Source organism: Argentina silus, assembly GCF_951799395.1.
Source record: "Argentina silus genome assembly, chromosome: 4".
Lineage (NCBI taxonomy): Eukaryota > Metazoa > Chordata > Actinopteri > Argentiniformes > Argentinidae > Argentina > Argentina silus.
The window spans coordinates 23,551,481-23,576,622 of NC_139658.1; the positions used below are offsets into that span (position 1 = coordinate 23,551,481).

At 48.8% G+C, this 25,142-nt stretch overlaps 1 protein-coding gene across 1 annotated transcript in view; it reads left to right on the forward strand.

The window, feature by feature from the left end:
- iffo2b (intermediate filament family orphan 2b) overlaps nt 1–25,142 on the forward strand; it is a 31,692-nt gene that overhangs the window by 1,307 nt on the left and 5,243 nt on the right. The window contains exons 2-3 of the mRNA XM_083668901.1: nt 20,252–20,312; nt 23,271–23,366. Of these exons, the coding sequence (XP_083525027.1) occupies nt 20,252–20,312; nt 23,271–23,366 (157 nt within the window). The remainder of the gene's footprint in view (nt 1–20,251; nt 20,313–23,270; nt 23,367–25,142) is intronic.

Sequence of the window (25,142 nt, forward strand, 5' to 3'; positions counted from 1 at the left end):
ATGGTCAGTGTAAGGTGAACAGCCCCATTGTCTTCACCTGGACCCTGACCTGCCAGTGCCTCTGCTCCTTCTGTTTGTTAGCGGTTGATAATTGAAGGCGATAGAGCGTGGTGACTTTAAATCCGTGGCAATGTGGAACAAATGTTTGAAAGTTCTGTCACTGTCCAGTGCCTCAAGTGATATGCAGATGGTGCTGTTATCAAGGTGGGATTAATAGCACTAACGACACCTGAAGTTTGACATTGATGAATGCTTCACCTTAGTATCCAACTACAGTAACACCAGGGGAAGTCCTGAAACAACCTTGAAATGGAGAACGCTTCAGTGAGTGGGCAGACGCTGCACTGCATTTCAATTCCACACAGTCATTGCGAGTGAAAACTAGGATGATTCCGGCTCCCTCCCACACACTCGCGGCCTAGGGATCAGAAATCCTAGAGCAGTTCTTGGTGTTTGACTCCTGTTCTACCCTTGTTTCCTCCCGGCTCACACTGATGTCATACCCCCCCCGAGGGTTCTCTGCAGCGTCCCAGGCCCACGTCACTGCTGGCCGGCTTGGCCGGCTACCGCAGGGCCCCCTGCCAAGCAAGCGCGTCTGGTTCCTCATGATTCAACCAGGGAGGCATTCAGACAGGGGCTGTACTCTGTAGTTTGGCTGTGGGACAGACACATCACTTCCATGTTCCCATACTGACTCACTGTCCGACAGAGGATGCCTGTGTTTGAGGACTCCCCCATGGCCAGTCCTTTGTCCCCAGTCCTCTTACTGTAACTGTGAGATGTCCTGTTGGTATTTGCAGCCCTCTGCTTTATAACGTAAGCAGCGGTGGGTGACACAATCAGGCGAAATCAATTGAGAGACAGCAGTTCTCAGCAGCAGTTGTGCTGGCATGTCTACATTAGCCCTAATGTTTTCCTTGCTAAATCAGGATGGCAGTTGGCAGAGGATGGCACAGAACAGATATAGTCACGTCTGCAACCGCTGGTCTTGGAGCCCTGCATTAAGACTTTAGAACCTCACTCCGACACCCTCTGAATAATCCTGAGCTGCAGCTCTTTGATAGCAGATAAGTTAATTCTGTGGGCAGTGAGTCATTGTGCTTTCTCTCCTGCTGCGTAGTTGTTTACAACATCCAGGAATGCATTTTTTTCTACATTGTGATTCGTATCATAACAAATCACCTGAATAATCATCGTGTAATCATACCAAATCACCAGAATAATCATAGCATAATCATCAACAGATCACCTGAAATTGCTATGCTATCCAAGTACTTGCCTATTGCCTGTTAATTGTAATAAGCATGTTATAACACATGATTTAAATGACTCCAATTCTGGGAAGTTGTCATCAAGTCCAGGGGCCTGTGAATAACAGTCATGGCTGTTGGTATTTTATTGGTCAGCAGTTAGTCATCGCCTCCCTCACGCTCACACACATTCCTCTCGTGCGAGCTAGGATGTGACATCACAGCTGTCCCTCGGGTCCTCCCTGCTCTCCCTCCCCCCCTCCCTCCCTCCCTCCCTCCCTTTTAACCCCTTATCTCACTATTCTCTTCTGTCCTACATCCTTCCCCTTTCTTCTACAGTATCCCCATTGCTCTTTGTCTCTGTCCATTCCCTCACCCTTCCCTCCATTCTCTCCTTCTCTCCCCTCCTCCATAGCTCCCCTTCCCTCCCCTCCTCCACAGCTCCCCTTCCCTCCACCCCTCCATTCTCTCCTTCCCTCCACCCCTCCATTCTATCACCCTTCCCTCCACCCCTCCATTCTCTCCTTCCCTCCACCCCTCCATTCTATCACCCTTCCCTCCACCCCTCCATTCTCCCCTTCCCTCCACCCCTCCATTCTCCCCTTCCCTCCACACCTCCATTCTCCCCTTTCCTCCACCCCTCCATTCTCTTACCCTTCCCTCCACCCCTCCATTCTGTCACCCTTCCCTCCACCCCTCCATTCTCCCACCCTTCCCTCCACCCCTCCCCAGCTCCCCTTCTCTCCCCTCCTCTGTGTCCCATACAGACTGCTTTGTAAGGCTTCTGTAATCCCTCCGTGGGCCCCTACCCCTCCAGCTCAGCGTGGTGATTTATGAAAGCTTTACGAGCGTGGACACACACCAGGAGGTGAATCGCCAGACCTCGTATTTCTAATTCCTCCACCAGCATCCATGCAGTGAACTATTCACATGTTGATGTTCTGCCTCTTCACAATGCAGTGCTTAACCCATCACTAATAATAATAATAATAATAACAATAATGATAATAATAATACATTTATTTTGTATGGCGCTTTTCTCAGTGCTCAAAGACACTTGGAGAAGACGATCGATAATAACAATAAATAAAGCAATAACAACGAAAAACACTGACAGCAAAAAGAAGAAGCCAGGTATTGATAGACCAAGGTAGGGGAAAAGTACTAGACATTAGAAGTTAGTTTAAAAAGATGGGTTTTGGGGGAACGTTTGGGGGAGGACAGCGTGCAGGACGGCCTATCAAGGGCCTGTTTTCTAAGTTTCAGACAAAGTAGATTGCTTTGGCAACAGTCAAGAGATAGTTATGTCTGCAGCAATATGTTTACCTGTGAGGGATTAGCTTGGATAGGAATTGAGGTTTTATCAACCCTATCTGAAGTACGTGACATCATCAGAGAGAGGGCAACGTTATCAATTGTATCATGAGGTAATAACAGGATTTGTTATCATATGATTTCATAATGTTTGTTACTTAACAGTCTGTTATTTTTGCTACAGGCGAGCAGTAAAACCTCACTAGCTACATTAATTAGTACCAGCAGCACAATAGTCATTGTTTTGCAGTCAGACAGGAGCCAGTGTTGTCTCTGGGTTGCAGAGGTTAATGCCACATTTGGAAAAGCGCTTTAGCAGATTTTGTGTTCTTTCCCAACTCTGATTTTATAACCCAGACCTTTGCAAGGCTGCCTGATAGCATGCCAACAATGTACAAGGGGGTTTTTCAAATGAAATTGGTAGCATATAAACACTTAGTTCCATTAGACACAATAAGAGGAAAACCTCCCCGGGGACAGTCTCTAGCAGAAAGATAAATCTCTAACAGAAAGATAAATCTCTATATAAATATTGATTTCATATTTCATATGTTTTTGTTGCTGTACACCACTGTTTCTCTTACAAACTCTCTCTTTCACACACACACATGCACGCTCCCATACACACACACACACATGCACACACACACACACACACACACACACACCACATATTGTTCCTTAGATGGGCCCTGTAACTCATATATATGAGCGTCCAGTGCTGGGACGTGTGGGCAGATGGGCCACACATCACTTATGTTGACAAATGAAGGTACAAAGAAAGGTGTCTGAGGTCGTTGCCAGAGTCCCGGCTCAGAGTCCCGGCTCAGAATGGCTCTCCTTGAGATGTGTCAGAGGACCTTGTGCTGTACTTTAATAAGGATGTCTCAGGGTGTCTTGTGATACTGTTGTGGGTGCGTGTGTGTGTGTGTGTGTGTGTGTGTGTGTGTGTGTGTGTGTGTGTGTGTGTGTGTGTGTGTGTGTGAGTGTGTCTGTGTGTGTGTCTGTGTCTGTATGTATGTGTGTGTGTGTGTGTGTGTGTCTGTATGTGTCTGTATGTATGTGTGTGTCTGTATGTGTGTGTGTGTGTGTGTGTGTGTGTGTGTGTGTGTGTGTGTGTGTGTGTGTGTGTGTGTGTGTGTGTGTGTGCTCAATGGGCATAACGACTGCATTTGCCAGTAGCTTACCCTCTCCTTCACCCCTTCCTTTGTTGTTGTTTACATAATGTATCGTTTACTACCACTGGAGTCATATGTGATTTTATGGTTATGTTGAGACCTTATGGAGAGAGCATTGCATCGTGCAGTGGGATGTCATGTCACACATGGTCTATGTGCTTACTGCTGCAGTTCAGAGTCAGTGTAGAAATCTCAAAAATACATCAGCACTGGGCAACTGTATGCCCCAGATGGGATTAGAACTGGGGAGGCTGGCGGAGGTAGAAATCAGAGGACGGGCTCTTTCCTCATTCCTCATTCCATTCCATGCATTACAATGCGTTACAAAGCTCCACTGCTCTCTTGATATGGTCTCAACATAACCATAACATCAGCCAACTGTGTGACACTTCCACAAGTGTGTGATACCATTCCTCATTCCATTCCACGCGTCACAATGAGCCCCGTCCTCCCATTTCCACCTCCACCAGCCTCCCCTGGATTTCAACCAGTTATCCTTAGGTCACTAGTCCATTTATCCCCCAACTGTTAAACCATGTCACCGGCTGACTGGGGGACCGGCCACTGCCCCCCTGGATGTCCAGGACCAGGACCAGAACCAGGACCAGGGGCACATCCAGTACCCGGGCATCCAGGCACACGCACAGGCCCCCCCGGACAGTCTCAACCTGCATGAATAATTGAAGCCCCGCTGAATTTAGCTGCATCCGCATGTGTGGATCAATGCCATAAGAACCCTGATGACACACTTTCAGGCTTTGATCTCACAGTTTTTGCTCTGGAGATGAAAGGCCTGTGGCTTTTACCCGCCTCCCTAAAGGATCGTAAAGACGCGGTCCGATCAGAGAATGAACACGGGCCGGTTACTCGGTATATTAGCTTGGATTGCATGCCGTGCGGTTCCGTTAACCCGGTTTTCATTTCGTATCGTTCAGTTTCTAATGACACAGTATATGGGTCGTTCTCAGATACAAACGACGTCCTGCGTTTCATTGTTCTGTCCTTCTCCTGCGCTGGCCGGCTGTGTGCTGTGTATCCCAGGCCGGCTGTCTGCTCTGTATCCCAGGCCGGCTGTCTGCTCTGTATCCCAGGCCGGCTGTGTGCTGTGTAACCCAGGCCGGCTGTCTGCTCTGTATCCCAGGCCGGCTGTGGGCTCTGTAACCCAGGCCGGCTGTGTGCTGTGTAACCCAGGCCGGCTGTGTGCTGTGTAACCCAGGCCGGCTGTGTGCTCTGTAACCCAGGCCGGCTGTGTGCTCTGTAACCCAGGCCGGCTGTGTGCTCTGTAACCCAGGCCCGGCTGTGTGCTCTGTAACCCAGGCCGGCTGTGTGCTGTGTATCCCAGGCCGGCTGTGTGCTCTGTATCCCAGGCCCGGCTGTGTGCTGTGTATCCCAGGCCCGGCTGTGTGCTCTGTAACCCAGGCCGGCTGTGTGCTCTGTAACCCAGGCCGGCTGTGTGCTCTGTATCCCAGGCCGGCTGTGTGCTCTGTATCCCAGGCCGGCTGTGTGCTGTGTATCCCAGGCCGGCTGTTTTGGTGGAGTGTTTTTCCTCAGCTTACCCAGCAGCAGTAGCAGCCAGGGAGCAGGGCACTGCATCCTGGCACGCAGCCCCCCCCACCCCCACACCCCCGCCCCCCTCCCCCCTCCCCCCCCTTTCCCCTGCACTGAGCCAAGCCAGTAGACACAGGCCCCCCGCTGGTCCACAGGCAGAGTGAACTCACTCAGAGTGAACTAGGCCTCGGCCCTGCCATCGCTCATCCTCTCCTTTCTCTCTCTCACTCTCTTAGTTTTTCTCTCTCTGATCCTCATTTCCCAATCCTATCACTCTTAGATGCCTCTCTCTCTCTCTCTCTCTCTACTCTCTCTCTAAAGATTCCCCCATTCTTTCTGACCTCCTTATTTATAGTAACAGTGTATATCAACATGTCTGAAAAACTGAATATTCCTCCGTCAACACCTCTTGCTCTGCAAAGGCACACTTCTCCCCCTCTCTCTCTCTCTCTCTCTCTCTCTCTCTTTCTCTCTCTATCTTTCTCTTCTTCCAGCCTCTCTCTCTCTCTGTCCCCCACCCCCCTCTCTCTCTCTGTCCCCTCCTCTCACCCCCCGTCCTCTCTCTCTCTCTCTCTCTCTCTCTCTCTCTCTCTTTACCCCCCCCCCTCTACCCGCCCTCTCTCCCCACCCTGTCTATAATTGCATCTCTTATTGTCTAGCTCCAGATTGCACGCTCAACCTGTCGTTTCCTGCCCCGCCTGGCAGAGGTCAACACAGTGATATCAGTCTGTTTACGGGCCAGGAGGAGGTGTCTCTAGTTATCAACATCATTACAGCCTCCCAATGAGCCTCCGTAGAAGGAGCCGATAAGCCTCTTCCTTTCATGGGCCTTTTCTGCCAGCTAAGGTCAGCGATGATAACAACACAGTGTGTCAAGGAGACTAGAAGGAGATGTGGTTTGTCTCCATATTGATTGTCATGGAAACCCTGCATGGGTGATCCCATGACGGAACAGTGTTTCCCTCCTCTGGGCCTCTGGGCCTCTGGGCCTCTGGGCCTCTGGGCCTCCTCTGGTTCCTCTGGTGCTGGAGCCCTGGTTCTGGTCTGGCTGATTATTCCTCGCACAGACAGAGCTGGGCACGGTGGCCGACTGCCAGGGATAAAAGTGCAGGAATGCACCTGTCTGTCCTCACCACCGCATAGGAGCACTGTAGCAGCGGCAGTAGTCTGTGGCCTGTCGGGAAGGTAAACACTGGGTGAAACCTCTCTCTCAGCTTCCCCCCAGGAGCTGCTCTCTCCGCTGCAGGGGCCTCCAAGCATGGCACAACGTGTACAACAACGGTAACATGTAAAGTCTTTCAAGTGATGATCCCTGATTAGATGCAATTATTATCGCGGTTTGATCGTCGGGGTGGTGCCGGGAGCGGGGAGTGATGGGGTTTGTGTCTCAGCCTGTCTAAGTAGGAAGGGTGTGGGGAGAGAGAGAGTGTCACGGGAGGAAGATAGTCATGTACTGCAGCGGTACAGCGGCCTGCCTTCGGGACTGTCAGACTTCAACAGCCGTCACCTCAGAGGAAATGTCTATTAGCGGTGACAGCTAACGAGCTACGAGACAAATCGCACCTAGCGATAGCTTCAATCAATCACACACACGCCCATGGCCTCGGGCAACATGTCTTCTTTCCGCATGCGCGAACGATTAGGGAACGACACGACTCGGCATCTTTGACCCCCCCCGTGTGTGTCAGTGAACTCTGACAGGGGTATTTAATCTGCTTACGACACACACCAACACATTAGACGGCCAGACGAGACGTTTCTGTCCTGGAGACCCAGCAACACTTAAGGCAGTGAGATGGAAAGAGCATTAACCTCCTGCGGCTCCTGAGTTTTCATTATGTCTGTTTAAGTGGCTCACCGTGAGAGTGGCAGTCGTCACTTTAATGTGGACGTGCTGATACCATTCCTTACTGCGTTCCATGCATTACAATGGGCCCGTCCTCCGATTTCCACCTCCACCAGCCTCCCCTGACGAGCTCTCTCTGGTTTCCATCCCGTGTGTATCAGTCACAGTACGGAGGGAGAGAGGGAGAGAACGCTGGAGAAAGAGACAGACAGAGAGAGAGAGAGAGAGAGAGAGAAATATACAGTATATAGAGTATCCATTTCAAGCTTATTGGTGCCTTGCTGTTTTGATCCGTAAGGTATAGCTGAAGTTAATGGGAACAGTACAATGCTTCCAGCCGGCCCCCTGGTGGTGACCCCCCGTTCTGCATCTCCACTGGAGTTACGGCCTCCTTTCATCTTCGGGTCATAATGGAAGACAGAACCGTGTTGTCACAGGAGTTAAACAGTGATGATAAATCTTGAGTGAGCGGAATTGGATTGTCAATGATAATGGGGTAAAGTGAATGAAGCTGTCATGCTTTCCGGGAGAGCTCTGATTTATTCCACAGGTGTGTGTGCGTGCGTGCGTGCGTGTGTGCGTGTGTGCGTGTGTGTGTGTGTGTGCGTGTGTGTGTGTGTGTGTGTGTGTGTGTGCATGTATGCGAACGTGTGTGTGTGTGTGTGTGTTTATATGATGTACTGTAGTGATGTACAATGAGGTATTGACCCAGTGGTTATGGTGTACAGAAACAAGCCTTTCTCATGGTTCAAAGACAGCACACACCCTGACAGGGGGGAGGATGTGAGCCAAAAAGAGCACATCTTCCCTAATGGGGCAACAGCTCCACCCAAACCAGGCCCGAGCTCGCGCTGGGTGTGTTTGTTAGTGGTTACCAAAAGTCCCTCAAAGCCTTGTCATTTGTTAGAGGGGAAGTTCCATTCAAAACGTAATTCGGCGACGAAAGAGAACATTTGGAAAAAGGAAAAAAAGTCTTGCAACAAACCGCCATGAACTGTGTTTTACCTCTTCAGCTCTTTCTTTGCTTTCATTTGCTTTAATGCCTCTCTGTTTCTGCTGTATTGAGTCAGTGTAGCCTGGAGCTGACAGTCAGTGTTGCCGGGGCTAATGTGGAGTCTAATAGCCTGCAGTAGTTGAAAAGATCACAGTGAAGGAGTGTTCAATAGAGGATGTGGAGGAGGTGGCGGTGTGGCTATTGCAGACCAGGGGAGGCTGGTGGAGGTAGAAATCGCCCGTCCTCCGATTTCTACCTCCACCAGCCTCCACTGATGCAGAGTCAGACCTCAGGGAAAAAAATATTTTCTGTCCCATTACCAACAAGCCAGTCTCTCTCAGTCACAAATTGCATAAACGTGCAAAATATGAATCTTTTAAATAAATCATTATTTTTCTTCGATGGTAAAGTACTGCTGGATGCCCTTTCCATGGACGAGAATTGTTAATTAGAGCTATTTTTCAACAGACGCGATGCAGAATTGTATTTGGCATACGATTACAGTCAGGCAGCCTCCTGAGGGGAACTGAGATATTCTGCAGAAAAACTGCAGAACCGACAGTTTCTAGAAAACTGTTCTATGAAACAAACTGACAAGAACCAATCATTCTCCACGGTTTATGTATGGATCATCTGTGCGTATGTTAGAGATCTCAGTTGTCAGGCATCATTTAATAACTGTCAGGTCATCTTTCTGCCAGTGCAGTAAGCCTTTAGGCCCTGCCTCAAAACCGGCAGACTCAGGAGAAAACATAAAGCATTAGGTGTGCATCACTTTGTGGTGTTTTCAAAATGGCCGCCCAGCCAGTGCCAGTGGGACATGTCCAAACAAAGCCCCATTCAATGTCTTTGGGATTTGTTGGATAGAATATGACTGTTAAAACAATTACCTGTTCTCTCTCAAAAGCAATTATGTGTTCTTGCTTTCGGGCTGTTCTTTCATCCCTCCTGTCACGCTAAGACGCACTGTAAACATGTGGGCACACCTGTCTGTCTGGCAGGTGAGGTAAGGGGGCGTGGCCTGTCATCTCCCTGCGCCTGGGTGTGTCTCTCTCTGTTGGAGAACCTTAAGGACTGACAGCACCGTCCAATCCGTCCCCCAGGGGAAGAAGGAAGGTCACGACCAGCCGGGGTGGGGTGGTGGTTTAGTGATTGGATAATGTGTTTCCAGCCGGGGTGGGGTGGTGGTTTAGTGATTGGATAATGTGTTTCCAGCCGGGGTGGGGTGGTGGTTTAGTGATTGGATAATGTGTTTCCAGCCGGGGTGGGGTGGTGGTTTAGTGATTGGATAATGTGTTTCCAGCCGGGGTGGGGTGGTGGTTTAGTGATTGGATAATGTGTTTCCAGCCGGGGTGGGGTGGTGGTTTAGTGATTGGATAATGTGTTTCCAGCCGGGGTGGGGTGGTGGTTTAGTGATTGGATAATGTGTTTCCAGCCGGGGTGGGGTGGTGGTTTAGTGATTGGATAATGTGTTTCCAGCCGGGGTGGGGTGGTGGTTTAGTGATTGGATAATGTGTTTCCAGCCGGGGTGGGGTGGTGGTTTAGTGATTGGATAATGTGTTTCCAGCCGGGGTGGGGTGGTGGTTTAGTGATTGGATAATGTGTTTCCAGCCGGGGTGGGGTGGTGGTTTAGTGATTGGATAATGTGTTTCCAGCCGGGGTGGGGTGGTGGTTTAGTGATTGGATAGTGTGTTTCCAGCCGGGGTGGGGTGGTGGTTTAGTGATTGGATAATGTGTTTCCAGCCGGGGTGGGGTGGTGGTTTAGTGATTGGATAATGTGTTTGCACAGCCCAGACAAGCCTACCACACACCCCTATTGTTGGGATGGCCAGGCAGTGTGTCAGTGGTCCGGGGCCAGGCAAGGGCCTGGGATTAGGGCCGGGACAACGCTGGCTCCAGCCCATCCGGCCCTCCACCCTTCCTCCCCACCCTGCCCCAACACACACCTCCTGTTGAGCTACACCTTGATCAGTGGGAGAGCACACACTGTGAGTGAGAGGCCTACCTGTGTTCAGAGGGCGGAAGGAAACGTCAATTGTGTTTGATGGTGATACACAAGTTATGTGGGTAGGTGTGTGTGTGTGTGTGTGTGTGTGTGCCTGTGTGTGCGTGCGTCCGTGTGTGCCTGCGCATGTACGTGTGTGTGCGTGTGTGTGCCTGTGCGTGCATGCGTCCGTATGTACGTGTGTGTGTGTGTGTGTGTGTGTGTGTGTGTGTGTGTGTGTGTGTGTACGAGACCCACCCACTGTACTGCAGAGGGGCTTTGCAGTGATGTCAGTGCGCCCCCACGCCCTGGCCTGTCAGATCCCGCCCCCCCGGCCTCTGTTGGTGTTGGGATCCATGGAGACGCTGTTCCATTGTACTTGGCTTTCCAGGACATGTAATCTGTCTCTCTGCTCCGTCTTTATGATGCCCCACTGACAAAGCTGGCTTTGAGCTTGCTGTGGCTGAGGCCTCCCTCTCAAGCCTGTAACTGCATGCAACAGACTCCTTAGTGATTGAGTAAATGCTGTTACTGCCAGGGCTTTAATTTAAGGGGCAATTTATTCCCTGCGTGTTAGGAGAACACATTCATCAAACTCACAGATTATATTTTCCAATAGCTGCAGCCTCCAACTGTCAGTGTTGAACCTATCTAATCCAGTCCCTTCTAAACAAGCATAAATCAGCACAATACTGTCTCATCCTTTTACGTTTTACATGCATAGGTGGTTCTCATACCCACACACACACACACGCACACACACATACATACACACACACACACACATACATGCACGTACGCACACACACACACACAAATGCACACATACACACACTCGCACACACACACACACAAATGCACACATACACACACTCGCACACACACACACACAAATGCACACATACACACACTCGCACACACACACACACACACACACACACACACACACAGATCTTGTTGTGAAATACTGCTACCATTAGGAAGCATGTTGCTCACAGGTTCATAAACCAGTCTCAGCTTGGTCTAGTGGGCCACACCTCACCATACAGAATTAAAGAAATATGGAAACACAGAAATATTCCATGTCTCATGATAAGGAACCTATAAAAGGCCATGCTGGAGCCCTAACTCTCCACCCTCTCAGCTGCTTGTCCTCTTCAACGTCATCCATACGTGCTGTGGAAGTTTGGTGCTCAGGCTGTTTCAGTGGGGGCTATTTGAAGGCTTGTATTTATGGCTGTGGATCGTCCTACCCAGGAAGGGGAGGCAGCTGTGGGAATCTGCTGAGTCATACGACACACAGGTTCACGTTTGGCCCCCTGAGATTCAACCAACCTAGTGACCATTCAACCATTCAGCTACACTAGTGGCCATTCAACCATTCAACTACACTAGTAACCATTCAACTACACTAGGAACCATTCAACTACACTAGTGACCATTCAACTACACTAGGAACCATTCAACTACACTAGTGACCATTCAACTACACTAGTAACCATTCAACTACACTAGGAACCATTCAACTACACTAGTGACCATTCAACTACACTAGGAACCATTCAACTACACTAGTGACCATTCAACTACACTAGTAACCATTCAACTACACTAGGAACCATTCAACTACACTAGTGACCATTCAACTACACTAGGAACCATTCAACTACACTAGTGACCATTCAACTACACTCGTGACCATTCAACTACACTCGTGACCATTCAACCAAGCTAGTGACCATTCAACCAACCTAGTGAGCATTCAACTACACTAGTGACCATTCAACCAACCTAGTGACCATTCAACCAACCTAGTGACCATTCAAATACACTAGTGACCATTAAACTACACTAGTGACCATCACATTGTACTGTAGCAGTCACCATCAGATTGGTAGTTCATTTACTTATAATATGTGATCTGATTGGCTAAAACTGCGTTCCCTAAGCCTTGCCTGTCAGACGTTAATGCTTACTTAGCTCTTGACCTCGTTTAGTACCAGAGGTGCTGTGATTGTGTTTTACCTCATGTTTCTTTGCTCCTGTCGAATGGTTTGAAGTACTGTCCACTACTGTGGAATTCTGCAGTTAAGACGTAGAAAGTCTGAGCTGAAGCCTTTCATGATTAATGAGTGGTTTGAGAAGCGGAAATAACTGACCATGTAAAACAGCCGTGCAGGAGAAGAAATCGATAGAAGAGATACAGACGGCTGGATGGCTTTCTCATATTCCAGTCCTTCTCTGTTTTATCTCAGAGATGTTCTCCCACATTAGTTTCAAGCCATTGAACGGTTTCTCACTCTCCGTGACCAGTCAGACGTTCTGTTACTGTCCTCCCAGTCCCAGTGGACCAATGATGTGCTGCAGAGACCACTTGGTCATTGAGCAACCCATGTTTCAGGCCCTGGCTGGCCTGTGGTTTGTCTGGGAGAGGAGTTCTATATTTAAGACTGGGCTCTGGGAGCAGGGAGACAGCTCACCGGCCGTCAGTGAAGGATGACCCTAGCAGGCGTCTACAGTATATGCACAATTCGCATGACCTAGTGAGGGAGGAATGTGTGTGTGTGTGTGTGTGTGTGTGTGTGTGTGTGTGTGTGTGCGTATGTGTGTGTGTGTGTGTGTATCAGATGTAGGCAGTGCTATGTTCTGCATGGACACGAGGGGTCTGAAAGAAGGGATGGGTGAATAGGCGAAGGAGGCTGGGAGGGGGAGTGGGGAGGGGGAGTGGGGAGGGGGAGTGGGGAGAGGGGAGGGAGGAGAGGGGAGGGGGAGTGGGGAGGGAGGAGAGGGAGTGGGGAGAGGGGGAGAGGGGAGGGGAAGGGGAAGGGGGGGAGAGGGGAGTGGGGAGGGGGAGAGGGGAGGGGGAGTGAGTAAGGGGAGGAAGATGGAGTCAGGGATAGGAGAAGAGGGCGGAAGGAGGGTGGGAGTGGGGAGGGGGGACAAGGTCAGGGGAGGAGGGGAGAGGAGGAAGATGGAGGGCAGGGAGCAGGGAATGAGATCAGGGCAAATCAGATGAGGCTCTGACCTTGAGCTGTTGTCTATTCAGCACAAGCAGACAGACAGACCGACCGACAGACAGACAGACAGACAGACAGACAGACAGACAGACAGACAGACAGACAGACAGCCTCCATGGGGAGGTTCTCTACCACCGTGTACATACATACTGCACGGCAGGGGAGGCTGGTGGAGGTAGAAATCGGAGGATGAGGCTCATTGTAATGCATTAAAATGAGCCTCATCCTCCGCTTTCTACCTCCACCAGCCTCCCCTGATACATACTGTCTAGTACCTCACTCCATCTCCCCCCACGTCCATGCTCATTAACACTCCACACATGTCCCAGGCTGTGTGGACGATATAGATCACAGAGAGACAGCCATGACACACGATCAATAACCTCCCTCTGATATACCCTCCCTTAGACTGAGACAGATCCCCCCCCCACCCCTCCACCCCCCCCCCCTCCCCTCCCCACCACCACTCACTCCCACCACCACTCACTCCACTGCTACTATTTCCTGTCCCGGCCACAGTGTCAGATATCCCCCACCCCCTTCCTGTTCTGTGTACCCCTCCCCCCACCCCGCCCGTCACCCCTCCCCCCGCCCCCCCGCCCCACGAGGTTTGTTGAAGGAGGAATATACGATGGACGTGTAGTAAATTATGGTTGTAAACCCCCCCTGCGTGAGATTTAATTGCATGGAGAGAGGATATGCGATGCTGTCACCGAGGGGGGGGGGGGGGAGGGGCGGGGGGGGCGATATATAGAGAGGTGGGGGGTTGTCTGGGAAGGTTCACAGGTTCTATGGCCTCCCTGGTGGGATTTATCTGATCTGTGGCGTCGGGTGGGCTCATCTCGTGAGAGGGAGAGGGCTGGAAGCAGGGGAGGCTGGGGGAGGTGGAAATCGAAGGACGGGCGCGTTGTAATGCATGGAACGGAATGAGGAACGGTATCAAACACGTGGTTCCATTCCATGCATTACAATGAGCGTGTTCTCCGATTTCTACCTCCACCAGCCTCCCCTGGCTGAAAGGGTGTGTTCATTCTCTGTGCTGACCTTATTGATCCTTTAACCTTCAGTTCTAACAGTTCAGATTTTTTTTCCGGCCAAGATCAGTGTTGATAGTCATAATTATGATGATGCTGTGCTTACATTGTGTTTATTATGGCCAATAATGAAGTGATGCTTGTCATTAGATTTCCACACTGTGATCATTTACATTTACATTCATGGCATTTAGCAGACGCCTTTATCCAAAGCGACGTACAACAAATACACTTGTTTAAGTAAGTGAATCATCTATCCATCAGTCATCATAAGATAAAGTAATCAATGCTCAGACCAGGGGCCATAGGCAGTCACAATGCTGATCATCATTGTAGAAATGTTATTGGGTTACTTTGATATTGTTGGATTGTTTTGATATTACGTTTTAGGCTGTAATTGTGTTTTTCTTGTTACTGGGCAAAGTGCGGTCCCTCAACCAATCAAAGCTAGTCACGTGGTTATCAAGAAGAACCCGAGAGAAAGGAAGCATGTTTCTCTGCATCACAAACATACAAACATGTTGTGTTCCGTCCGTGACATTATGTGACATTCATGACAGAGACACGTGATGGTAATTACAGCAGAGGTTGCCTGTACCGACAGATACCGTGTGGGAGAAGACGCATTTCCAAAAGGTTGGATAAAGGCTAACCGCATATTTGTGGTCGGCTCACAGGGTGTGGTGTGACTACCACAGGATCAACTGAATACAGGAACGTGAATTCACTGTTCTGGTAAACACAGGAGGAGCTGTGTAAACTGTGTGAGGAACTGGGTGACCCAGTCACGAGGAACACGGAGCTACAGGAACCAGCGCGACCACACCTAAACCCTGACCCGGTCCGGAGGGCTCAGAAGGGATGTACTCAGAACTCAGCAATCAGGGAAGGAATGCAGGGTTTGGCACGACGGCGATCCCACAACCCCTTGAGCCATTGTGTTGCACAATGGTTCACCAGCCCTTATAAATCAGACCGTCTGATTTTATTGCAACGTGATGATTAAAAATGAGTTTTAATCCGATGTCATCAAAATATTATTGCAACAACCACCTCGGCGCCCTCGAAAATATTAATTCAAACTAATAAAAAAAAATGAAATAAAAAAAATGGTTTGATTTGGAAACGGTAAATCAAGCGTCATGAGATAAACGGCGGTTGACGTCTTCGACGACCAAACCGCTGAAAACACGAGTAGAGTCGGGTAGCGACGGGTTCTGAAACAGGGCTCGCAGGGGAATAATTCCTCTGGTCCTGGGGCGTAATGAAGGACAGAGGGTTAGACAGCTCGCGTGCAAGCGACACTGCCTAGACACACCACGCTGAGAAGCAGTGTGTGTTGGCAGGGCTCGCTGCCTACTGGAATGCCATTGTCCCGCAGAGGAGAATGGCATGAGAATCTTACCTCAGTCACCTTTATGCTGTGTTATTCTAGCCTGGCTGAGAACCATCACACAAAGTCTCCCGTTTGATATTTCAAAACATATTCTTTCACAGGGGAGATCACTAGATTATCAGCGGTGGAGGCTGGTGGAGGCAGAAGTCGGAGGACGGGCTCGTTGTAATGCACGGAATGGAATGAGGAATGTGTGTTTTTTAACGTTCCTTATTCCGTTCCAGGCATTACAATGAGCCTGTCCTCCGATTTCTACCTCCACCAGCCTCCCCCTGCTAGATATCCAGTATGCTTGTTCTATGGTGCTGTGACTGATTATTTTTCAAACAAAGAAAAACCCGAACATTTACAGCAGACTACACCACAATAACCCATATCTGTAGAGCTCATCCTCTCTGAGACCAGACTGTTCTGTAGTCCTGTTCCAAACAGCCCCCTGGCTGCAGAAGCAGCATCTGACCTCACACAGGCAGATATCTATGGGGTGACAGTCAGCCTACTGGTCCCTGTCCTTGTAAGGAGACTCCAGGTCTGTTCTCTGACTCTCTAACCAAAGGTACGACTCCCCAGCAGTCCTTTTGGAGCGGGGTTATGGCAGAGGCCATCCAGAATACCTCTGCCATGGTGTAGTGTCTCCTGCTGTGTTTGGACGAGGTAGGCCTGGTATGTTTATGTGGTTGCCTTGCCAAGTCCAGGACAGGTCTGGTGGTTGTGTTTACCTCGTGATGCCGGTGGCCTACCAAAACATTTTTCCATAATCATTTTTAAATGTTTCCAAGCTCCCCTCATTCATCACAGGTCATGTGTTCAGGTCATCTAGTCACACCGCTCTACTCCAACTGGCCCACAACACAATGTGAAGGAAATGACATCACAGGTCATGTGTTCATCTGATCACGCTGCCCTGCTCTAATTGGCGCACACAATGTGACAGGAAATGACATAGTGGTGCCTATTCAGGAAGTGACATGCCAAGTGATGCAGAGCACGGGCAGATGCTGTGACAGGCTGTTCTCAGTCTGCAGAGGAAGTGACAGGCTGTTCTCAGTCTGCAGGAGGAAGTGACAGGCTGTTCTCAGTCTGCAAAGGAAGTGACAGGCTGTTCTCAGTCTGCAGAGGAAGTGACAGGCTGTTCTCAGTCTGCAAGAGGAAGTGACAGGCTGTTCTCAGTCTGCATGAGGAAGTGACAGGCTGTTCTCAGTCTGCAGAGGAAGTGACAGGCTGTTCTCAGTCTGCAGAGGAAGTGACAGGCTGTTCTCAGTCTGCAGAGGAAGTGACAGGCTGTTCTCAGTCTGCAGGAGGAAGTGACAGGCTGTTCTCAGTCTGCAGGAGGAAGTGATGCAGTTATGAACTCCAGTGACCTTTGGAGTCCTGCGGCAGGCGGGCGGGCGGGCGGGCGGGCGGGCCTGGAGGCAGGGTGTCTGGACACAGTAAAGCAGCAGTGCCAGCGTTTTTTTAGAACAGCGCTTCAATCACGGCGTGAAGTGGACTGACCGTCTCGCCGGCCAAGGATACTTCTCACTAATTAGACAACGGACATTCAGTGGCTGCTGAACACAAACAAGGCGGTGTTTGTTGGAGAGGAGGCTCCCTGGTGAGGTAGTTGTTGTTTACCCCGTGTGTTTGGTTGGTGTTGCCGGAGTGTTGTAGTGTCTGTGTCTGTTACCATGGTAAGGGCATAGATAGGAGTAATGTCCCTGCATTCAGTGGTTTTGGGAAGATGACCCCGTCTCTTTCACTCTCTCTCACAGACACGCACGCACGCACGCACACACACGTGCACACACACACACACATATACTGTACACACACACACACATATACTGTACACACAAACACACACACACACACACACACACACACACACAAACATAGACACACACACACACACACACACACACACACACACACACACCAATCCTCCACTAGTCAGATGTAATGAGTGAAGTGCCACTGGGCGTCTGATGCCTCATATTGTTGAGGAAGCTCTCTGTCCACTCTTTAATTCCTCTCTGTTTTGGGAACCAGTGACTCAGCATGTCCCCTGCTTGTCTCCCAGGGTAACGGAGGCAGAGTCTAATTTGAGATGCAGGGGAGGCTGGTGGAGGTAGAAACCGGAGGACAGGTCTCATTGTAATGCACGGAATGGAATGAGGAATGGTATCACACACGTGTGATTGTAATGCACGGAATGAAATGAGGAATGGAATCAAACACGTGTGTGATACCATTCCTCATTCCATTCCGTGCATCACAATGAGTCCATCCTCCGATTCCTACCTCCACCGGCCTCCCCTGATGGTAAATAGCAGGCTATGTTTACAGGATTCTACTGGGCTGCCATAGCCGGGAGTGATGTGATCTGCCAGCGGAGAGACATATGCCCTGCTGCTAATCATAGACTGATATGATTAATGCTCGTGCTGCAGTCATGACAGGGTCAGGGGGTCCATACACACTCACGTCTGTCAGTGTGTTCCCTGCTGACTGTGGAGGCTGGTGGAGGGGGGAGAAATCAGAGGACGGGCTCATTGTAACGGGTGTTTGCTACCATTCCTCATTCCATTCCATGCATTACAATGAGCCTGTCCTCTAATTTCTGCCTCCACCAGCCTCCCCTGCTCCTGACCGGAGAGGTTGTCAATAACTAACAAATTAATAACACAGTGGAATTTCTGAATCACATGATGTTGATGCGTACTGTTGATAGATAGATAGATAGATAGATAGATAGATAGATAGATAGATAGATAGATAGATAGATAGATAGATAGATAGATAGATACAGTACCAGTCAAAAGTTTGGACGCACCTTCTCATTCAATGGTTTTTCTTTATTTAAAAAAATTATTTTCTACATCGTAGATTAATATTGAAGACATCAAAACTATGAAGGAACACATATGGAATTATGTAGTAAACAAAAAAGTGTTAAACAAACCAGAATATGTTTTATATTTTAGATTCTTCAAAGTAGCCACCTTTTGCTTTTGATGACAGCTTTGCACCCTCTTGGCATAAACTCCTTACAATCCAATTCATCTTAACTTGAGGGCATGGTAAAAATAGCGTTTTGGGTATTCTTAATGGAATCAAGGATCCGATATGATCGATTGTCTGTCACACAGGGATGGGCAAAGCATTATCAATCATTATTAATCATGAAATATCTTTTGGAGTCAGACATAACGTAATGTTAGTTGGTCATGTGACCACTTGTGTTGAGTTCGTTCGATCATGTCCTCAACTGTTAGAAGTAATCATTGGGAATGAATGTATGTCTTATGTTTGACCCGTCATCTATTCTTCAGTGTTTTATTTTCATATTCTATAGTATTACCTACAAACCTAATTCGGTGCAATGTGCAGGGACATTACCTGATGGGTCCCGAAAGCCGCATCTTAATGGTTATTGCTGTAGGTCTGACTGAGGAAAACCTCTTCACATACATTCTGAAGTGCTCAGCCAACTTGTTGCCATAGACATATTTAGCTCTTCTGTGGGGTGTGGAAGGAAGGAATGTTTCTTCCAGTGAGGTTAGCCACTGAATCTTGGGCAATGAGGCGTTCTTAAATGGCTTCTCAGCTGCCACGACATTACGGCAAATGAAGGAATAAACATTATGGGAACATAAAGTTCTGTTTTTGTCATCCTTCAACAGAGAAACAAGCATCGCCTCTGTTTGTAGGAATGTCTTTGAATGGTTTTTGAGGCAAAGCTTTTATTGTTCAAGGTGGAGGACTTCAGGGATGTCTCATATTGTTTAACTCACCAACTGCCAAAGAATTCCGGAACATTTGTTTATGTTTATGTATTCTTTTATTTTACGTCATAATAATTTATGAAGCATCATAATTTATGCATTCTTGGTGAATAAAGTCGACCCTTGGCAATCTAGAATGTTGACAATTTGAGCGACTTTATTCACCCTCGGCACTAAATGAGTTATTATTTGTTAGATTCAGGATGCAAATGTATATGAAAGCTTCTGGCCTTGGTTGTTGTCAGATGCAGTAGCCGGGCGGAGGGCTATGGTGACAGAGGGGCTCCGGTTACAGTCGAGGGAGAGGGAGAGGGAGAGGGAGAGGGGTGGTAAAGGTCAGGGGAGGCTGGTGGAGGTAGAAACCGGAGGACAGGCTCATTGTGATGCATGGAACGGAATGAGGAACGGTATCCGGTTTCTACCTCCTACAGCCTCCCGTGGTAAATGTTCAAGCTAGGGCTGGTACAGTACCGGGAGACTCCACCCATTTCTTTTATAAGCTTATGGTTTCAACTCTACCCGTTCTGATTTACTTAATGTCCTTTGTCCAGTAACAATAACAATGCCATTCAGTACAGTAGGTGCACGTAGCTGCATAGAAATATGCCCATTCAAATCAACATTCCATGGTGGGTGTACCGGCGGCCATCTTGTGGTGTACCGTTTGGAAGTTCTATCTCACAGCTTTATTAACAACCAACTCAACCGACATTGGAATGTTCAGTGAAATGATGCTTGGTTGCCTAGCGCCACGGCCATTATGTATTACAATTCCATGTCGGCCATCTTTGGGTGAACTAGCCAAAGTACCATGGTCTGAGGGACCATGTCCGTTCTACTCATTTTATTTCTATGTTAGCTGACCTAGCATGCGTTCTACTCATTGTGTTTCTATAGCTAACCCCGTGTTGTGTTCTGTGTTGCAGATGGGAGGAGGAGTTATCCAGACGAGAGGAGATGGAGTCCATGGTGGAAACTCTCCAGGAGGTGAGAAAACATCAGCCGTCAGCTCACCTTGTCAAACCTGTAACGTTCCCTTCACCCCTCACTGTCCCTCTGTACAGTTCCTCTACTGTTAATCTTTTTTTTTTTTAAATGCCAATGGCACCTGGTCCTAGCATTATGACTCTTGCTTACGATGACTGATGATTCACTTACTTCAGACAAATGTATTTGTTGTAAGTCGCTCTGGATAAAAGCGTCTGCTACATGTAAAAAAAGAAAAATGTAATGTACCTTCACATCAGCTCGTGGGTGTAAAATGGCGAGGACGGGCTCATTGTAATGGATAGAACGGAATGAGGAACGGGCATCAAACACATAGCAAACGTGTGTTTGATGCCAATCCGTTCCTGATTCCGTTCCATCCATTACGATGAGCCCGCCCTCCCCAGATACCAACTCACCTTCACCTCCAAACCCAGTTCTGTTCTACAATAACACAAACAAACGCCTTTCAGATCGTCATTGATACGGAGACACAGAAACAGACATAAAGTCTAGGGACCCTAAAGCTCATAACAATAAACATGTATGCCAAATCAGTTGCACATCAGATAGGATACACTATCCTTCATTTCTGGTTAGCCGTTTCTACCCAGAGAGTCCCAGTGCTGTTGTGTGTCAACAGATGTAGGCCAGAGACAGATATAGAGAGATTTGTGTCAGATATGAAAACCTAATAAGTCAATAATACAGCCCGGCAGTCTCAAAAATAGAAAAAGCCCAAATCATGTCCACAGTGAATATGCTGGTTATGCATTAAAACATTTTTTTTAATTTATTTTTTTTATTTGAGAGTGCTTGATCCTCGTTGGATCAACCCTGAGCTATACAGCACCCAAAGGCACTTTAATCAAAAACGAGCTTTATTTAGATTAGATTAGATTAGATTAGATTCAACTTTATTGTCATTGTGCAGAGTACAAGTACAGAGACAACGAAATGCAGTTAGCGTCTAACCAGAAGTGCAAAAAGCATTTAGAGCCTTTACCTTAAGTCCGATAAGGAAACCTACAAGGAGCTTGCTGCTGCTACAATATCTCTAAATGGCACACGGAAAACCTGATATTAGTGTTGCATCACCCTGACCCACCCATGTCTCTGTGGAAATAGAAAACAGCACATGTCCTTCTAATGGCCATATCAGTATAGCACATCACAGCCTACAGGGGGCAGCATTGTCCATTCAGTGTACAATGACAAAGGGACGGGGCAGCACTCTCTGGTTTACATGTAAAACTGTGTCATTTAACCATGACGCACTGAGTCAAAAGTACCCACACTGGGTTACAGGGATGTAGCGCTCTAGATAACATACATTGAAGCGCACAAGAAGTGATTACCCAGGTCAATGTGAAGAAAAAAAAATCAGGGACGAGAGAGACGCGCTCTGACCAGGGTGTGATCTTCGCCAGGCCAAAGACCAAGATCACACCCTGGTTGAAACATGTCCCTGAGTGTTGTTTCGCATTCCATTGAGCTGGGTCATAACTTTGAGTTATGACCCAGTTGAGCAGTGTTAGCAGCAATCTTAACACTTGAGCAGTGTTAGCTTGAGCAGTGTTAGCTTGAGCAGTGTTAGCTTGAGCAGTGTTAGCTTGAGCAGTGTTAGCAGCAGTCCTTCATGTCTCTACCAATCTTCCGCTGTAGATTGAAGACCCATCTCTTCAGGCTACATCTTAACGGTCCCTCCTAAAGACCTCTACACCCCTACTACCCCCCTGTACAAGTTTCTCTCCTGTTAATAAAAATTACTTTATCTTATGATGACTGATGGATAGATGATTCACTTACTTCACTTACTAAGTCGCTTTGGATAAAGGCGTCTGCTAAATGCCACAAATGTGAATGTAAAATGTCTCTGTGTCCATAGAACGACCACACTAGTAGAACATCACAGACCAAACCAGCCAGGCACCATGTTCCCTTTGTTCCACAATAAAAGCCTCACTAGGAGCCCTCCCCCCTCTCTCTCAGTGGAGGCTGGTGGAGGTAGAAATCGGAGGACGGGCTCATTGTAATGCATGGAATGGAATGAGGAATGGTATCAAACACACACCGTTTCTCATCCCACTCCATGCATTCCAGTTTCTGCGTCCACCAGCCTCCCCTGCTTCCTCTGTCCCTGTGCCTACGGCCACATGGATTTACAGCAGCATCTGTGTTAGTGTTGGATTATGGGTCAGCGGAACAGAACGCCAGGGAGGGGAGGAGAGAGGAGAGGAGAGGGGAGGGGAGGGGAGGGGAGGAGAGGAGGGGAGAGGAGAGGAGAGGAGAGGAGAGGAGAGGAGGGGAGGGGAGGGGAGAGGAGGGGAGAGGAGAGGAGAGGAGAGGAGAGGAGAGGAGAGGAGGGGAGAGGAGAGGAGAGGAGAGGAGAGGAGAGGAGAGGGCCAACTTCCCTGGAGGGCTTTAACCTCTTACAACACAGGCAGATAGAGTTGGCCATGGTAGTGCAGGAAGTCTGCTATAAGATAATCACTTCAAAAGGAACAGCAGTTCTGCTATTGAGTTTAATTTACTTTGTAGTCCTCCTGAGCTTTGGCGCATTTACTCACGTTCAATAAACAGTATGTGGCATCCAGGGGAGGCTGGTGGAGGTAGAAATCGGAGGACGGGTAATGGTAATGCATGGACCATAGTGTTTGATACCATTCCTCATTCCATTCCATGCAGTGTTTGATACCATTCCCTATTCCATTCCATGCATTACAATGAGCCCGTCCTCCAATTTCTACCTCCACCAGCCTCCCCTTATGGCATCTTGACCACTTGAGTCTTGAAATTGCAAAATACATATTCAATATTATATTCCTTATACTGTGTGATGTAACCATATATATGTGTTTGTGACTCTTTTAGTTTTTTGCACACATTTGTGTGTGTTTTGGAACTTCTTGTCATTTCTTTTTGTGTGTGTGTGTGTGTGTGTGTGTGTGTATCCAGAACGCCCAGGAGTCGGAGGAGATCCAGGATGAGTTGAATGAGAAGGTGGAGAGGCTGAAGGCCGAGGTGGTGGTCTTTAAGAGCCTGATGAGTGATGTGAGTGTGATCTGAACCCACCCTCTCCCCCCTCCCTCACACACACACTGACTGACTGACTGACTGACTGACTGACTGTTGGCTCTCAACGGTTAACTGTAAGTTCACACCAAACACCGCTGTCACATGCCTGCCAAAATGGCTGCCAAAATGACTGTAATTATATTTCAGGTGTTGTGACAGGGGTGATTATTCTGTTAATGCCGTGTTGTTCCACCCCTCCCACACGGTGCGTCTGGTTATGGTGGCGTTGTCAATCACGGACGCCCGCGGGGCTTCTTCTATCACCCTGAACACAGCCAGGGACAGGCCTCCTGGACAGACGAGATTCACGCCCTCCTTAGTTGCTTTGGCTGGCTGGCTGGCCACCCAGCCGTGGAAAAATAACGTCCCGCAAACGCCGGAGGCTCTCCGAGACGAGCATTCACTGAATAGCGCGGCGCTCAGATAGCCGCGTTCATAAACAAACAGTAGATCAGACGGCCGATGCGCTCGACACAGCCCTGCATTGTTCCTGGACAGGGAGCCGGGCCCTCCCTCGCTAGCGTGACTGCTCTAATGCATCGCAGCTGGCCGGCGGTAGACCGTTGCTCCGTCAGGAGTGAACACATAAAACAAGCAGGAGGGAGGTGTCTGGATCCTCATTGAAGCTATTCTCAGTTTACCGCCACTGACTTCTGTGTTGACCCGCCATGTTGGTTTTTCACTTGGGTAAATAGCACCTTCGCCCTCAGATACATTTAGAGAGGGTAGGCATACCAGGGGAGGCTGGTTGGAGGTAGAAATCGGAGGAAGGGCTCGTTGTACTGCATGGAACGGAATCTGTGTTTGGTATCATTCCTCATTCCAGAGGCGTGGAGGCTGGGGTAATGTATTCCATGCATTACAGTGAGCCTCCGTCCTCCGATTTCAACCTCCACCAGCCTCCCCTGGTACTGTACATACAGTGACAGAGCTGCAGTCTGAGCCGACAGATCCCCCAGGGCGCTGAATGAACCCGCTGTGCTTTGGGACATGTCCTTAGATTAGGTGTTCCTTTTGTCATTTCTCACACTAAAGGGCTGGCAGCATCTGAGCACCCAATATGTCAGGAGGAATCTGGACCTGAAAGTAAGAGATACCTCTTTACCGGGGGAGGCTGGAGGAGGTAGAAATCGGAGGACGGGCTCATTGTAACGCATGGAACGGAATTGCGTGTTTGATACCCATCCTCATCCCGTTCCATGCGTTACAATGAGCCCGTCCTCCGATTTCTACCTCCACCAGCCTCCCCTGTACTAAACCTGCTTTGCCCCCCCCCTCACCTCACCAGACTAGTGTGGAACAGCTACAGACACTTGTGTTGACAGTGTAGAATCGTTGTTGTCATACAGTATGACTGCTTGTGAGTAGACTCAATTACAGCATGGGATGCAGTACTAGTCTAACTCATCAAGGAGTGGAAGGATTTTCCTTTTGACCCTTATTGAGTTGTTTACACAGTGTTTAAGTCATTCGCACTGACTTGATGTGGGTTTCTACTGGGTATGGGATCTAAGCAGACTTGATGTGGGTTTCTACTGGGTATGGGATCTAAGCAGTTGTAGTATATTCAGTTGGCTTTAGTTCTGCCGTCCATAACCATTTTCAGACCCCTACAGTCGGACACCCTCTCTGATGACTCAGCATGTGCACCTACTGTACCAGGGGAGGCTGGTGGAGGTAGAGATCGGAGGACGGGGCTTATTGTAATCCATGGAATGGAATGAGGAATGGTAGCAAACGCGTGTGTGTGAT